The following is an 18,401-nucleotide window of genomic DNA, read 5'->3' on the forward strand; positions in this document are numbered from 1 at the left end:
CTAACTCTGTTAGGTTCCTTGAGAGTCCCTGGCTAACATGCAGGCACAAACCATGCTTAGAGTCTTCCAGGCCATCAGCTCAGGTACCAGGCCATCCACATGGCAAGGAGTGATTGTGTGGGCAGGGGCTTGTAGGGGGGTCCGGTGAAACAAGGATAGAGGCACATTTAGGAAACATGCCCTAATGCCTATCCTGTCCTTTCCTGTTGTAAAATAATTTAGCACAGATGAAAAGTTGCCTGCCTGGAGTCTCCTAACTCATATACAAGCCATTTTAATAAGAATACTTGTTTTTACAGTGTTTTTCATTCCCACATCTCAGAGTACTTTACAAAGGAGCTAAGTATCTTAAGCTCCTAAACCACTTAGGCACCGTTGGAAATTTTACTCACACTTTTTGTAAATTGGAGTGCTCTGAGATCCACAGATGAACATGGTTTTATGAGAACTATCAAGTGTGAACATGAAATAAAGATGCATGCTCCCTCTCTCCGCTGCTTGTCTAGAGGCCATGTGGGCTAGTAGCTGTGATACCAAGCTAGGACTCAGAAGACCTGGCTTCTATTCTGTGCCCTGCTACTGACCTCCTGGATGACCATAGCCAAGACATTTCACCTCATTGTGACTTAGTTTCTCTATCTGTAGGGCAGGGCTAAAGTCCAATTTTCAAAAGTGACTTGGGCACTTAGGAGTCAGAGATTCTTAAAGGTATTTAGGCATCTAGAGCACTTTTCAGAAACCCTTAGGTGACAAATTGCCATGGAATTCAATAGGAGTTATGGGCCTTGGTACTTTTGAAATTCTGACTAGGCACCTATGTGCAATGTGAGGTGCCTAAATACCCTCAAAAACTGTCCCTAAGTCTCATTGAAAGTCAATGGGAATTAGAGTCCTGGGCCTACGGGTCAGATTTTTAATGGTATTTAGACACCTAACTCCCATTGAAATCAATGCAAGTTAGGCACATAAATATTTTTAAAAGCCTGCCCAAAGTCATTTTTGAAATGGGACATAGCTATCTAAGTCAACATGAGAACATAAGAGCTGCCATATGATTCATATAGCCCAGTATCTTGTCTCTGACAGTGGCCTTTACCAGAGCTTCAGGGGAGTGTACAGAACGAGGCAATTATGGAGTGATTCACACATCTTCCCCTCCTGGCTTCTGGCTGTCGGAGGTTTAGGGTCACCCTCAGCATAGGGTTGTGTCCCTGACCACCTTGGCTAATAGCTAGAAGTATAACTGGGTTCAAAAAAGAACTAGATATGTTTATGGAGCATAGGTCCATCAATGGCTATCGGTATATGCCATGACACCGAGTTCCACAGGTTAATTGTGTGTTGTGTCAGGAAGGGTCAGATTTTTAAAGGTATTTAGGCATCTAACTCTCTTGATGTGCCTTTAAAAATCCCATTGAAATCCTGTCGGCTTCCTTCGGCACCTAAATATATTAAAATATCTGAGCCTTGCCCCATATCAACATCTCCATTTTATAGATGGGGAAGTGATTTGGTGTAGGTCCCACAAAGAGTCAGTGGCAGTCAGGAATAGAACCCAGGCATCTTGACTTTCTGCTCAGTTCCTGGATTGTTAAACAGAACTCAGTTTGCCCTCGATGATGAGGGCAGGAAAACAAACTGTCTCATGTTTCCTTCCCGTGTGAAAACAGTAGGAAGAAGGGCATGTTTAATGCTACGGGTTGAATTCCCTTGGCTTTGTTGTATGCCCGTACATGTCAGTGTATGCATCTGTGTCTATCTACATAGGGTTCCGATCAGCAGGATGTGAATCAAGAGACCTGTGGCTTGAATCTTGCTTCAGTTACATCTGTATAATTCACTTGGGCCAAATTCCGTCTGGTGTAAACCTGTATAATTCCATTGAAGTCAAAGCCCCTATATACATCAGCTGAGCAAAAAGTGAGTCCTGATTTACACCAGTGTAAGCAAAAGGAGAATCACTCCCTGGTTTATCTCATCTTACTAGATGAGCTTGGGCAATCATGTTCCCTCTCTGTGCCTCATTTTCTCCATCTATAAAACAAAGATACTTGTATCCAGCTTCAATATAGCACATTTCATTCATAGATCTTGATGCACTTTACCAATGCAGGTCTGTATCATTACCCCTATTTCACAGATGGGGAAACTGAGGCATGAGAGCTAACACCACTTGCCCAACATTTCACATCATCTGATGCTCTGAGAAGGTGGAGAACCCAGGTTTTAATCCACTGTCCATTAGGGGGTTTCAGCAAATTTGAGGGAAACCTCTTATTTGTATTGTGATCAGTCACAAAATCTGTTACTCATGTGGGGAGTGCTGGGCAAATTTTTAATTATATGTGTATTCCTAACTCCTGCTGGTGGTCCCACACAAACCATTATTTATGTGTGTGCTCCTACCTTGTGAGAAGGCCCACGCAAACTTTTACCCAGGTGAGTATTCTTTACTCAAGGGAGTAATCACAGGCAAATTGTTATTTATGTGAGCATTCCTTACTCAAGCGAATAGTCCCATGTAAAAACAATCCTTCACTTCTGCAAATAGTTGCATGTAAAACTTTATTCCTGTGAGTATTCCTTACTTGTGAGTAGTCCTATCACTCCCAAGCAAACCATTACTCGTCTGAGGATTCCTTACTCAAGCAAACATATACTCATGTAGCTATTCCTCATCAATACAAACCTTTACCCAGTGAGTATCCCTTACTCACGCAAACCTTGGCTCCTATGAGTATTCCTAACTCATGCTTGCCGTCCCATTCCAAAATTTACTATTCCTAATTCATGTAAGTATCCCCAGACACAAATTAACTCATGTGAGTATCCTTTACTCCAGCCTGTAGTCTCATTCAAGCTTTCACACATGTGAGTATTCCTAACTTTTCTGCAGAAAAGGACCTGCGGATTACAGTGGATGAGAAGCTGGATATGAATCAGCAGTGTGGAGGAAAAATGGACTAAAGCCTAAACTTTGGTCAAGTGAACTGTATGTGTGGCCTGGAGGAAGGAGAAAAGGGGGGGGTGAGGTAAAAAGAAGAAGGGTAGGCAGAAATCATAAAAGCAGAACTAACTGTAGAAATTATAAAAGTAGAATTAACCTTTGTAACAAACTATGATTAATAGATGTCAGGTGACAGAGCAAGAAACCGCAAAGGGCAAACTAAGAATAACAGGAAAGCTTGCTATGCTATATTCCCTTTTATGGATATTGTATTCCAAATATGGCAATAATGTTGATAAGAAAGTATGTATTACTAATTGTGGTTTTATCCTATATAAGTCCCGTATTTTATCTGTCGGGGGAGGGGGGGTTCGGCTGCCTTGGCTGACTCCCCCATGCATGCATGTTTGATTGATCAATAAAGGAGCCTCAGGCTGTCTGATCCAAAATCAACTGTGTGGTAAATTTTCCACAACAGCAGTGTGCCCTTCCTGCCAAGAAGGCCAATCGCATATTGGACTGTATTAGTAGGAGCATTGCCAACAGATTGAGGGAAGTGATTATTCCCCTCTATTCAACACAGGTGAGGCCACATCTGGAGTACTGCATCCAGTTTTGGTCCCCCGACTACAGAAGGAATGCGGACAAATTGGAGAGAGTCCAATAGAGGGCAACAAAAATTATCAGGGGGCTAGGTCACATGATTTACGATGAGAGGCTGAGGGAACTGGGGTTTTTTAGTCTGCAGAAGAGAAGAGTGAGGGGAGATTTCATAGCAGCCTTCAACTGTTCCAAAGAGGATGGAGCTCGGCTGTTCTCAGTGGTGGCAGATGACAGAACAAGAAGCAATGATCTCAAGTTGCAGTGGGGAGGTCAAGCCTGGATATTAGGAGACACTATTTCACTAGGAGGGTGGTGAAGGATTGGAATGGGTTACCTAGGGAGTTGGTAGAATCTCCATCCTTAGAGGTTTTTAAGGCCCAGCTTAACAAAGGCCTGGCTGGGATGATTTAGTTGATGTTGGTCCTGCTTTAAGCAGGGGATTGGACTAGATGACCTCCTGAGGTCTCTTCCAACCCTAATATTCTATGATTCTATCAGCTTATGTGGGTAGGCCCATGTAAACTGTAATTCATATGGATATTCTTTACTCATGTGAGTAGTCCCATACAAACTTCTACTCGTGTTGGTATTCCTTACTCATGAGAATAATACTATGTACAATCTTACTCTTACAATATACAAAAACCTGTGGGAGAACATTTCAACCTCCCTGGCCACACAATAGCAGATGTAAAGATAGCCATCTTACAACAAAAAAACTTCAGGACCAGACTCCAAAGAGAAACTGCTGAGCTTCAGGTCATTTGCAAATTTGACACCATCAGATCAGGATTAAACAAAGATTGTGAATGGCTAGCCAACTACAGAAGCAGTTTCTCCTCCCTTGGTGTTCACACTTCAACTGCTAGCAGAGGACCTCACCCTCCCTGATTGAAATAACCTTGTTATCTCCAGACTGATTCTTGCCAGTGTATTTATACCTGCCCCTGGAAATTTCCATTACATGCATCCGACGAAGTGGGCATTCACCCACGAAAGCTTATGCTCCAATACATCTGTTAGTCTTAAAGGTGCCACAGGACTCTCTGTTGCTTTTTACAGATCCAGACTAACACGGCTACCCCTCTGATAATCTTACTCTTGTGTATATTCCTAATTCAACCAAATAATTCCTTGCAAACTCTGGCCTGGTCTACATTTAAAAAAATTAGATCCACCTAGCAAAGTCGCACAGCGCTGTGAAAAGTTTCATGCTCTGAATACCCTTGCTAAGTCGACCTAACCCCAGGTGTAGCAGTAGCTAGAGTTGAAGAAGAATTCTTCTGTCAACCTACCTACCACCTCCCAAAGAGATGAAGTAATTACGTTGATGGGAAAAACCCTTCCGTCAATGTAAGAAGCATCTACACCAGGGTGCTGAAGTGGCAGATCTGCAGTGACATAGCTATGCCGCTGTAGAAGCTGGAGAGTAGACCATAGGCGTGCACACCCTAATACCCTGAGCTCCGGCTGGGAAGGCTGTTCCTCCCCCCTCCCCTCCTCAGCTGTTTGCCGGGCAGGCTCAAATCAACTGTTTCCTGCCTCCCTGCTCCGGCAGGGGCCGAGTGAGTCTCACACACACACACACAAGCCTTAGGGTTAGGTGTAGGCGGGAGTGTGGGGCTATCAGCAGCAGCACAGCCAGCCCCTGCTTGCCTAGGGCTGCCCCGCACCTCTTGGGCTGGTGGCCATGGCGTCCACGTGTATGGCTGCTCCTTGCCAGCCAGGCTCCACTCTGGCCACAGCAGGCAGCAGGTGACCCAAGGGAGCCCAGCTAGGCTAGGACTGGGTGCAGTGGGAGAAGCTCCAGATACCTGCAGGAGCCATGCAGGGGTGGGGGAAGAGAAGCCCCAGACGGGGCTGGAGCCACGTAGGGGGAGGGAGTGGGGGTGGAGGTGAAGCCCGGACCCCGGCAGGAACTGCACTGGGGGGGGAGGGGAGAGAAGCCCGGACCCTGGCAGGAGCTGCACTGGAGGGGGGGGGGCAGAGGAGCCACACTGGGGCAGGGAGGAGAAGCCCTGGACCCTGGCAGAAGATGTGGGGTTGAAGTCCCCGTCTCGGAAGCCCCAGCCACCCTAGTGGCAAAAGTTGCAGGGCTGAAGCTCTGACCCCACTCTGTGTGGAGCTGGCCTGAGCCCCTCTGTCTCCCATCCCACCTGTGGAGCTGGGGCTGCGTGCTTCTGTGGGGCAATGTTTGGCTCCGTGGGGAGGCTAGGACCCTCATCTCATGGTAAGGGGTCCAGGGCCAGGGGGGTTGGATAAGGGGTGGAGGCAGTCAGGGGTCAGGGAGCAGGGTGGGTTGGATAGGGGGTGGGATCCCGAGGGGGTGGTTAGGGGCAGGGGGTCTCTGGAGGGGGCAGTCAGGGAGCAGGGGGGGTTGGATGGGGCATGGGAGTCCCATGGTCTGTCAGGGGGCAGGGGGTGGATAGGGGTCAGGGCAGTCGGGACAGGGAGCAAGGAAGGTCCTGGGGGGGCTATTGGAGGGGTCTTTGGAGGCGGTGGTCAGGGGACAAGGAGCTGGGGGGGTTGGATGAGTCAGGAGTTCTGGGGGGGCTGTCTAGGAGGCAGGGGTTGGAGATGCAGGGAGCAGAGGGGGTTGTATGGGTCAGGAGTTCTGGGGGGGGGCTGTCAGGGGGTGCGGAGCGGTTGGATAGGCGTGGCAGTCCTGGAGGTCTGTCTAGGGGCAGGGATGTGGATAAGGGTCGGAGCAGTCAGGGGGACAGGTAAGGGGTAGGGTCCTAGGGGGGCAGTCAGGGGACAAAGAGCAGGGAGACTTAGATAGGGGGAGGGGTTCTGGGGGGCAGTTAAGGGCAGGGGTGGGGGCGGGAAGTAGGAGGGAGTGGATGGGGGCAGGATGGGGGTGGGGCTAGGGCAGGATGGGGCTCCCTGGGTGCACACCCTAATGAAATGGGCTGCGCACGCCTATGGTGTAGACGTACCTCTATACTCATGTAAGTGTACCTAATTCATGATAGCAGTCCCAAGCTAACTTGTACACATGTGCGTGTTTCTTACTCATGCTGGGGGGTGATATTTTCCTACCTGACAGGGTAATTGGGAGGATAAATCCATTGCTGATAGAATAATATGTTTCTTAGCAAACAGCTGGGGGACATATAAGTACCTAGCAAGATTTCAGATACACTGTTGTATTATTTTAACATAACATTTTTATATTGTACCAGGAATAAAACTGAACTCCTTTGACTTCCAACTCGGACACTAGCCATTGGAAAGCACTGCCTCCAAACGTCAATGTTATGGGTTAAATGGAACCTGGGTGGAAAACATACTCGCTCTGGCATTCTGTTTTGCAAAATTGAAACATAGCATCCATCCCTGGCCTGAGTCTGCTTTATAAATTTAGGCTACAGTTTTCAAAGACACAGGAAGATAAACCAGATTCAGTGTGAATAGCTTCTATTTTAGATTAAGAATGAAAAAAATAAAGGAAACAAGAAAAAAATGAGGTAAAGTCTCCGTGAGAGAGCACAATGTGTGTGAATTCCCTGTGACATGCTCCATTTCTTTTCCCACACAAGCGACATCTACCCCAGCCAAACAAATATACTTCAGAGGAGCAGTACACAATCACAATACTTATTTAGTCATAGTATCAGAGGGGTAGCCATGTTAGTCTGAATCTGTAAAAAGCAACAGAGGGTCCTGTGGCACCTTTAAGACTAACAGAAGTATTGGGAGCATAAGCTTTCCAGGGTAAGAACCTCACTTCTTCAGACGCAAGTAATGGAAATTTCCAGAGGCAGGTATAAATCAGTATGGAGATAATGAGGTCTTAAAGATGCCACAGGACCCTCTGTTCCTATTTAGTCATAATTCACTACAGTGGCAAATGTGATAGATAAATAGATAGATGTGTATGGGACAGATAGGTAGTTGGCTGTGTATGGGACGGATAGATAGATAGATAGATAGATGGCTGTGTATGGGATGGATAGACAGATGGCTGTGTATGGGATCGTAGTGGGGCAGCTGCCCCACTCCTGGAAAACAGGGGTTAAAACAGCCAAGCTAGGCTGATTGGAGTAGCAGCCACAGCTGTGGCCAGCTCAATTAGGGCCCAGCTGGCCATGATAAGAGGGCTGTGGGCCAGAAGCTGGAGGAGTCTCACTCTAGCCCTGGGGTGGGAAGGACCTGGCTGCCTGGGAGCAAAGTACCTGAAGTGGAGCAGTGCTGGGGAAGGGCAAAGGGAGCTGGGGAGCTCCAGCCTGGTAAACCCCCAGGCTGCAGGCTTTAGTGAAGGCCTATGCAGGTATGGGGGCTGCAGAGATACAGCCTGGGAATAGGCAAAGGCAGCAGGTCCTAACCCCTTGCAAATGATGAGTGGCCATTACAGACTACAGTCTTCCCCAGTGACCGGGGGCTAGATGATGACTGGCAGTAGCCGCTGAGGCAAGGTGGGTTTAGAGGGTTGGGGGTTGCCCTGGGAGGGGAGACCCAGAGTGTGAGGTTACTGCAGGGACAGAACCCTGAGGTAAAGGGCACTGGGATCCGGGAGGGACAGGGGGGCCAGTGGCAGGTGAGACAGTGGCCTGCAGAGGGCACTCCATACACTGGAGAGCTAATTCCCAAGACAACCAGCAGGAGGCACCATGCCTCGCATCACTACAGGAATGGATAGATGGATGACTGTGTATGGGATGGATAGATAGATAGAAAGCCAAGAGTCCCTGACTGCTAATGCAGAAATCGCTGTACATGACAGTAGGCTACCATCAGCTCCAGCAACCTTAATGAAAATCAGCTCCATTGATAACTCAGAGATGGCGATGCACTTTTTAAAGGATGTAATGACCATTATCCCCATTTTGCAGATGGGAAAGATGCCCCCAAACTATTTTTTTTCAGCCCATATTGTTTGGGTTTTGGCAGTGTATCACCTCAGAGTATCACTGTGCCCAGTTCTTCCCATTGCTGTCCTTTTTCCAGCTGACATACAGGGAACAGACATGTCTTCTGCTCTGCACCATGTCTCACTCCTCCCCTTCCATTTGCTCCCAGGAGGTACGGGTGACTGGTACTTTCACTCCCCCAGTTAGCAGAGCAAAGACCAGAGGCATAGCGAGCACCCTCCGTACCCTCTGACCGGAGGGGGCCCCGCAAGGAAGGGGGCCCCTAAAAGTGGCAAAATAAATACCGCATTCCAGTTTCTGCATTGTAAGGGGCCCCGCCCGGACGTATGTTCGGAGGGGGCCACCGTTCTGAGGGGGCCACGTTCTTTGATGCTACAGCCCTGGCAAAGACCCAACTAGCCAGCATGCAGCCACGCATGAGGTGTGTAGTCTATAAGACTAACCTGCTTGCTTGTGTGTGTATATATATATATATGTATATATCTTTTCTTATAGTTTAAGTATTTAATCAGGCTACAGGTGGGGAATTCTCACTGACACCTACTCCCTTGTGTGGCCATGTATTGGCTGAGGACAAAGCAGCTTTTCGTGTCAAAGGAAAACATGCAGAGCAACTTTGGAGAGTCTCTGGGCTTGCTCCCCACCCAAGGTCACAAAATAAACCTCAAATACCTCTCAACCCATCCAGCTTTTACAGGTTTGGAGACAACCAAGGTAGAACTCCTGGTTTCAGAGGGTGTGAGAGAGTTTTCTTTCTTTCTTGACAGCTTTTATAGTCATATTAGAACGGCTACATGGGAGACCTTACAGCGGCACAGCTGCATTGGTACAGCGGTGCCAAATCAAGGTCTCTAGTGTTGACATAATTTTGTGATGTAAACATGGACTAAAACTCATGTAATAAGCCATAAATCCAATGTCTCTGTTCAGTCCAACAATCTGTAACCCATTAACTCTCTCTTTTTGTCCTGTGACTGCAGAGGTGTAAACAGGCCACTCCACCTTGAATGGTCCTTTAGAATACGTGCTAACTGCTTATGGGAAACAATCTATTCCACTTTGTATATAGCTGTGATACTCGGAGTACCTTCCCCAGACCTGAAGCTCTGTGTGGCTCGAAAGCTTGTCTCTCTTCCCAACAGAAGTTGGTCCAATAACAGATATGACCTTTGTAATATCCTGGGACCCACTTCTGCAACACCGCTACAGACTGTAGTGGTCAGTCACTACTACACCTATAGGGTCACAGCTTTAGCTGGTGTACATGGCTGTGACCCCAGAGATTCCAGTGTGGGTAGGCTGGTACACACCACTTAGTGTGTTGACTATTGACTTAAATGGAACAGCTTTGACTTACGCCAACTGGGGATCTGGCCCAACAAGCTTAGTGGATTTCACACCAGCAGGGAGGATCTGGCACGTTGACTTCAGTGGAGCCACACCGATTGATACAACTGTGAATCTGGCCTACGGACTCAAAAAAACCCCAAACAAAATGCCAAACTGTGCTCTCACTGAAACCTGTAACTGTTTTCTCCCCAAGTGCACGGGAAGAAAGAATAGGGCTTAATAGCTATGTTAGGTTTTCCTGTAACGGGGAGTCTAAGAAGCATCAAGGAGCAGGTCCCTAGAGCATTTGCAAAGAAGCTATTAAATGCTCCAGTGCCATCCCTGCCCAATTCCTTTGAGAAACAGAGAGAGGAGAGGCATGTGGGCTGAAGAGGTAGGTGAGGCATTTCTCGATGCAAGTAGAATTATGCTGAACCCCTTTAGATTATTCCGAAAGAGCTGAATCTAGACACTTTTTCTGGCTAAATTCACATCATGCCTCAAACTGTTATATACCCGGTGTAAAACATTTCAGGTCCTGCTTCTCATCTCATTCTGAGTGTGACGACAGGAATTTAACCCCAGTGCCATTAATATTAAGAAACTTGCATATGAATGGTTCTATTCTGATCTCATTTACTTTGTGTTTAAATGTACATACCCTCATAGATCTCAGTGAAGTGACTTCAGATTTAATCCAGTTTAACAGAAAGAATAACCATGTCCTAAGTGATTATAGTGTGACAAAGACCATTTGGCATCTGTTAATGTATTCATTACAGCCGAGTGCCAGATCTGTTCCAAATAAGGTTGAGGACAAAGCAGCTTTATTTTTTAAATATCAGCTTTTCTAAGTGATCAAAAATCTGCCTGTTTACTCAGATCCTCTTCAATTTCCTTGTGCCTTGTCTGGGGGCTTTCTAGTGTTCCTGGCCAAAATGTGGGGACATGTGAGCAAAGGGTTTCTGGACACAGCCCTTCAAGTACAGCACTGTACAAAATCATCTCATTCTTCTAATATGAACATACCTGTGGTCAAACTATAGCTCTGACCATGCAAAATCAGCCACTCGGCTAGTGCATGTCACCCACTGCCCCTTTTGGGGTGCAATGCTGGAAAAACGTTTCTGAAGAACAGAGTTTAGATCTCCAAGGTGGCATGTGCCCAAGGGATTGAAGTGCACATGTGAGCAAGCCTAGGGCTCTGTTGACACATAAGGGTTTTCAGGGAGCTGGCTGTCACAGTGTCTGGATGATTTAAGGTGATACATGGTGATCATTGAAACTGAGGTTCAGGCCCCGGATTGTGGGTTACAGCCCTGTGCTTGGTAGTTTCAAGAGGATCCGTCACGTGCACGCTGCTTGCATTTTGCAGGAGCTGCTTTTAGAAGTTTTTGCCTGATATCAAGATTTCTAGTCTAATAACAATATTTTAAAGTGCCCTAAAATCCTTATGTTTGATTTTACTTCTGCAACAGTGTCAAGGTGAGTAAATAGAGGGAAGATGAAAGACCGGGTCATGTAATCTGGGTCCTGAACAATGGATCAGAGTGTGAAGAAAGGAAAGTAAGTCACAGGGTAAATGGGTCATTTCCTGGTTCTCGGAGGTTTAAGTTGAACCATTCTCCACATTCTGGAAAGGTAAAATGGCTTCATGGGCAACTTTAACTCTGCATTAACAAAGTTTCAGGCATTTCTATATTAATCTATGCCTGGATTTTTAGCAGAGCCTAAAGGGGTTAAACACCCACCTTGAATTCAGTGTTGATCCAGCTCCGCGTAGACTAAAAACAAACAATCAAAACTGAACTAAATTATACAGGTTCCTTTTAAAAGTGTACATCCAAGAGAGCCAATCATCTTTCATGTATATGATCTTGAGGTCACAGAGTGAGAAATGCTTTGGCTCTCATCTCCTGTACTGTAGTTTTACACTGGTGCAACCAGTGAGAGGGAAGGGGAAAAAAGATGGATTGGGAGGGGGTTAGAACTGGAGGGGTGAGGAGAAGGGAGAGGTTAAAAAGGGTAGTAAGAGAGAGGTTAGAGGGTAGATTAAGAGGGGCAGAAACAGAATTCAATGCATAAAGGTGGAGGGAGGGAAGAGAAAGAAATCAGGATTGAGAGTACTGATGTCAGTGGAGCACTTTTGCTATAAATCCGGAATAAGTGTAAAGAGAATCAGGCCATTTCTGTAGCATACTGATTAAAAATGCTCTATCCATGTGTTTCCACAGTTTGTTATTCAAACTGTTATGTAGTGGGAAGTACGGTGAAACAGCTATACGCTTTGCTGACAAATCTACATAGTTCCACTGCCTATATCACATGTGAGCTGAGAGTCGCGTATGTTTCTGTTGTATCTACGTTGCAACATCCCTGCTTTGAGAGACAGATTTTGATCTTAGTTACGTCAGTGTAAATTCACTGTGCTGGATTCAACCTTCCACAGTTGCAACTTAATTCGTGCAAATTATCTACTGACTGAGACTGGTATAATACAGATGCATTTCCAATGCAGTTTTGGAGATACACAAGTCTAAGTTTGATGTAACTGAGACAACTAAGAACCATTGACTTAAGTGAAGTTTCCATGGATTTACACTTGTTGTGAGGACAGAATCTGGCCAATATGATGTCAGCCCTGATAGATAGATGGATATGTATGGAGAGAGAGAGAGAGAGAGATTGTAGGAAGATAGATAGGAAGATAGAGAGAGAGATGATAGATGTCTAGGGAGAGAGAGAGAGATGATAGATGTCTAGGGAGATAGAGAAAGAGATGAGTATGTATGAAGATAGATAGATGTCTAGAGAGAGAGAGGGAGATAGATAGATGTCTATGGAGATAGATGGCAAAGTATGAAGATAGTTTTGTTTGACTTAAATACTGTATCAAAATAATGAATTTTTGTGTGTGTGTGTGTGTGTGTATTTCTCAAGATGAAATATCCTGAAGGGATCACAGAAAATCACACCTCAGTGACTGAGTTCATTATACTGGGCTTTGCTAACCTCCCGCATATGGAGCGCCTTCTCTTTCTGTTGTTCATATGTATTTATTTCATCACAGTGCTGGGCAACATCCTCATCCTCATCCTTATAAATGTGGACCCAGCCCTTCACACCCCCATGTACTTCTTCCTCAGGAACTTGTCCTTCCTGGAGATCTGCTACACCTCTGTCACCCTGCCCAAGATGATGGCCAACCTCCTCTCGGAGGATAAAACTATCTCCTTTGTCGGTTGTGCTGCACAGATGTATTTCTTTCTGTTACTTGGAGCGACAGAGTGCTGCCTGCTAGCCGTTATGGCTTATGACCGCTACAGCGCCATATGTAATCCCCTGCGCTATGCGGCCATCATGAACAAGACTGTGTGTGTCCGGCTGGCTGCCGGCTCGTGGATCTGTGGCAGCCTCGTGGCCCTGGGCCACACCACGTTTATCTTCACACTGCCTTTCTGCGGGTCCAATGTGATCAACCACTTCTTCTGTGAGATCCAGCCGGTGCTGACGCTGGTTTGTGGGGACACCTACTGGAATGAGTTCCAAATCATCGTGGCAGCTGCCTTCGTCATCATGATGCCCTTCCTGCTGATCCTGGTGTCCTACATCCACATCATCTCCACGATCCTTAAAATGAGCTCTGCCAAGGGCAGACACAGAGCTTTCTCCACCTGCTCCTCTCACCTCACTGTGGTGGTACTGTTCTACGGGACAGCCGTTTTCATCTACATACGTCCCAAATCCAGCTATTCCCTGGATGTGGACAAGTTGCTCTCTCTGTTCTATTCGGTGGTGACTCCAATACTGAACCCCATTATCTACAGCCTCAGGAACAAGGATGTTAAAGGAGCAATTCGAAGAATGGGAATCAAGATCTTTCCTCCAAAAACATAGGCAATTTTCTTCCAGTTGGACAGTACACCAAGGAATAGCTCCGCTCTAAAGAGAAATCTCCCTTATTGGAATATACCCTGAGAGTCATCTTGAGTACTGAGGGAAGTGTCCCCTAATGGGAAGCTCTAAGGATAAATCCTTCATATTGAACTAGTTAAAATATTTCGAATTTAATATTTCTATGATATTTTATGTAGATATTGAATTTCAATACAAAACCATCTGCAATTATTTACCCCCATTTTTGTTCACATTTTTGTATACATAGTCCCTATTAAAATGGAGTTTGTTGTAATTTTCAAAATTTTGATTTTCCCTGACTTTTTTTGAATTATGATAAAGTGTGAAAAGTGACAATATTTTTTGCAAAATATTTTTCTTATTTGTTACAAATCAACAGAGCTCATGGAATTTTTGGAATTTTTAACTTCTCAATGAAATTTCAAATGTCATTAGAAGATTTCCAAGTCCCCATCTTTATTCCCCTGTTGTTTGATTGGCTCTAATTAAGGAACATCTCAGTTCTAGAGAGAAATATTTCTAACTGTAACATCATCTGTCATAACTATAAAGGGAAGGGTAATAGCTGTCCTGTGTACAGTACTATAAAACCCCTCCTGGCCAGAGACTCCAAAATCCTTTTCCCTGTAAAGGGTTAAGAAGCTCAGGTAACCTGGCTGACATCTGACCTAAAGGACCAATAAGGGGACAAGATACTTTCAAATCTTGGGGGGGAAGGTTTTTGTTTGTGTTCTTTGTTTGGGAGTGTGTTTGTTCTCGGGACTGAGAGGGACCAGACATCAATCCAGGTTCTCCACATCTTTCTAAACAAGTCTCTCCTATTTCAAACTTGTAAGTAAATAGCCAGGCAAGGCGTATTAGTTTTCCTTTGTTTTTCTCAACTTGTAAATGTACCTTTTACTAGAGTGTTTATCTTTGTTTGCTGTACTTTGAACCTGAGACTAGAGGGGAGTCCTCTGAGCTCTTTAAGTTTGATTACCCTGTAAGGTTAATTTCCATACTGATTTTACAGAGATGATTTTTACCTTTTTCTTTAATTAAAAACCTTCTTTTTAAGAACCTGATTGATTTTTCCTTGTTCAAGATCCAAGGGGTTTGGATCTTAATTAATCAGGAGTTGGTGGGAGGAAGGAGGGGAATGGTTAATTTCTCCTTGTTTTAGATCCAAGGGGTTTGGATCTTGATTCACCAGGAGTTGGTGGGAGGAAGGAGGGGGAATGGTTAATTTCTCCTTGTTTTGAAATCCAAGGGGTTTGAATCTGTATTCACCAGGGATTTGGTGAAGGTTTTTCAAGGTTTCCCAGGAATGGAATCCATTGAAATGGTGGCAGCAGAACCAGAGCTAAGCTGGTAGTTAAGCTTAGAAGTTTTCATGCAGGCCCCTACATTTGTACCCTAAAGTTCAAAGTGGGGATCCAGCCTTGACATCATCCAAAGGCCATATCAGCAGAGCTTGTTGAAGATCTTTTCCATTGAGTTGTTTTCCATCTGAAAATTGAGTTTGATCAAAATTGCAACATTTTGCCTGGGGCATGTCTATTTGAGCACAAAGTTTTAAATGGGGGAAAAAATGAAACAACTTCTTTAGGGTTTCTCATTTCATTTTGATTACCTGAAAACATATTTACCTAATGTTGAAACATTTCACTTCAATAAGATAAAAATATTTTATTTCAAGATTATCATTACAATTATTTTGTCAACTTTTATACTAAAATATCACCTTTAGTATTGTTTTATAAGGTTAGAAGGTATTGCAAGGGTCATCTAGTCTAACCCCCTGCCAAGATGCAGGATTTGTTGGATCTAAACTACCCAAGAGAGGTGGCTACCCAGCATTCTTTTGAAAACTTCCAGTGAAAAAGCTTCCACAACCTCCTTAGGCATCTGTTCCATTTCCATTGTTCCACTGTCCCATATATTTAATATTATAGATAATGTATAGTATTTTATCTAACATAAGACATTTTTGTCATTATGAAATAAAATGTTTATCACATTGAACCAAAATATTTTGACATTATAAAAAAAGGCTCTACATTATCAAACAAAAAATCTCCTGATTTGAAACTCTTTTTGGATTTTTGGTCTGTGGGAAATGTTGCCATGTTGGTTAACAAATATTGCAATGCTGAATTTCCCATAGAAGGGAAATTCCATTTTCCAACCAACTCTGCATATCAGTTTGAAAAAGGAAATTGGTCATTGTATATGGGATTTTCAATGGAGACTAAGGGCTAGAGACACAAACAGACTTACACATCTGACTGCCACTTTAGGCTCCTAAAATCCCAGAATCAGGGCTCACAGGGATTCACAAAATCCCTGCTCAGCTACTGCCAAACCCTGCTTGGCACCTATGTTTTTGCAGTACAGTCCCTAGGTGCCTATGTTTCTGTTTCCATGCATATGCAGTGTGGCCCCACACCCACCATCTAGGCGCCTGGTGGCCTATCTCCTGCCAAAGCCCAGGGCAACGCACAAACCAGGAGACAGTAAATATTCCTCTGACTATCTCCCCAGCAGGACCCCTTCTGGTCCACATGCTCAGAGCTCACCTATCAGCTTGTGCCCCTATCGGTTAGCTTAACTTAAGAACATAAGAATAGCCATACTGGGTCAGACCAAAGGTCCATCTAGCCCAGCATCCTGTCTTCCAACAGTGGCCAATGCCAGGTGCCCCAGAGGGAATTAACAGAACAGGTAATCATCAAGTGATCTATCCCCGTCACCTGCTTACACAAAATAGTGGGGGTGGGGAGGGGAAGCTCCCTCATAACTTTCAGTCCTGTGAATCAGGTACTCACCTGGGGTGCAGAAGACCCCCAGTTTAAGACCCCACCTCCAGCTGAGGAATTTTAACAGGTTACCTCTCAGCTGAGTTGCCTCACCCCTGGGCTAGGGGCCATCCTGATGTGGGGCTCCCTCAAGCTCTCCTGGTGAGGCTATTCCACAGGTTACCATAGGAACTTCTATACCTCAGTGCTAATGGGAATAAGAGAACTAGGATGATAACCTATGAAAAGCAGAGCACCCTAAAGTTTATGGGATGTGGAGGTGCAAATAAGGACAAGGAAGTTGACACCGATAAGCATAGGTATGAGCCTTAGTTGTTGCAAATGTGACTCAGGATATAATGTCTTGTCCAGCCTGTGTGCTGTGGGTTGGGAGGAAGAAATGCATGGGGAGATTCCAGGATGCCAGCTGTGTGATGAAGATGAGAATAATGACTGATTCTCCAGTGTCACCCCAGCAGGAGATGTGAGTGAGGCTGTATATGGGGCTAAGCATTTTATCTGCTATTGTATTTTAGTATCTATGGGGTAGTTGATCTGCATTTGTTCAATAAAGGAACTTTCCATAAACTGGAATTGTTTCTCATATGCTCTTAGGGTCTTCAAATGCTCATAGCCCTTAGGAGACCAAATCTTTAACCAGGGCAGTCTAAGAGATGAATCAAAGAGAGGAGTATGACTGCTCAGAGCTCCGGTATGAAACTACAGAAAAACCTGAGAGTCTCTGGATAAAGTTGAGAAGTGGGAGCAACAAGGGTGATGTTGTGGTTGGAGTCTGCTATAGACCACCAGACCAGGGGGATGAGGTGGATGAGGCTTTCTTCTGGCAACTAGCAGAAGTTGCTAGATCGCAGGCCCTGGTTCTCATGGGAGACTTTAATCACCCTGATATCTGCTGGGAGAGCAATACAGCGGTGCACAGGCAATCCAGGAAATTTTTGGAAAGTGTAGGGGACAATTTTCGGGTGCAAGTGCTGGAGGAACCAACTAGGGGCAAAGCTTTTCTTGACCTGCTGCTCACAAACAGGGAAGAACTAGTAGGGGAAGCAAAAGTGGATGGGAACCTGGGAGGCAGTGACCATGAGATGGTCGAGTTCAGGATCCTGACACAAGGAAGAAAGGAGAGCAGCAGAATACGGACCCTGGACTTCAGAAAAGCAGACTTTGACTCCATCAGGGAACAGATGGGCAGGATCCCCTGGGAGAATAACATGAAGGGCAAAGGGGTCCAGGAGAGCTGGCTGTATTTTAAAGAATCCTTATTGAGGTTGCAGGAACAAACCATCCCAATGTGTAGAAAGAATAGTAAATATGGCAGGCGACCAGCTTGGCTAAACAGTGAAATCCTTGCTGATCTTAAACGCAAAAAAGAAGCTTACAAGAAGTGGAAGATTGGACAAATGACCAGGGAGGAGTATAAAAATATTGCTCAGGCGTGCAGGAGTGAAATCAGGAAGGCCAAATCACACTTGGAGTTGCAGCTAGCAAGAGATGTTAAGAGTAACAAGAAGGGTTTCTTCAGGTATGTTAGCAACAAGAAGAAAATCAAGGAAAGTGTGGGCCCCTTACTGAATAAGGGAGGCAATCTAGTGACCGAGGATGTGGAAAAAGCTAATGTACTCAATGATTTTTTTGCCTCTGTCTTCACACACAAGGTCAGCTCCCAGATTGCTGCACTGGGCAGTATAGCATGGGGAGAAGGTGACCAACCCTCTGTGGAGAAAGAAGTGGTTCGAGACTATTTAGAAAAACTGGACATGCACAAGTCCATGGGGCCGCATGCGCTGCATCCGAGGGTGCTAAAGGAGTTGGCGGGTGAGATTGCAGAGCCATTAGCCATTATTTTTGAAAACTCATGGCAATTGGGGGAGGTCCCAGATGACTGGAAAAAGGCTAATGTAGTGCCCATCTTTAAAAAAGGGAAGAAGGAGGATC

General features: G+C 45.3%; 1 protein-coding gene across 1 annotated transcript; it reads left to right on the forward strand.

The window, feature by feature from the left end:
• The first annotated feature begins 12,690 nt into the window (after positions 1 to 12,690).
• Positions 12,691 to 13,650, forward strand: LOC128845834 (olfactory receptor 10C1-like). The gene has a single exon (XM_054044869.1). It carries the CDS (start codon positions 12,694 to 12,696, stop codon positions 13,648 to 13,650), a length of 957 nt encoding a protein of 318 aa, XP_053900844.1. The 5' UTR covers positions 12,691 to 12,693.
• Positions 13,651 to 18,401: the final 4,751 nt, after the last annotated feature.

This window comes from Malaclemys terrapin, chromosome 12, assembly GCF_027887155.1.
Source record: "Malaclemys terrapin pileata isolate rMalTer1 chromosome 12, rMalTer1.hap1, whole genome shotgun sequence".
Taxonomy (NCBI): domain Eukaryota; kingdom Metazoa; phylum Chordata; order Testudines; family Emydidae; genus Malaclemys; species Malaclemys terrapin.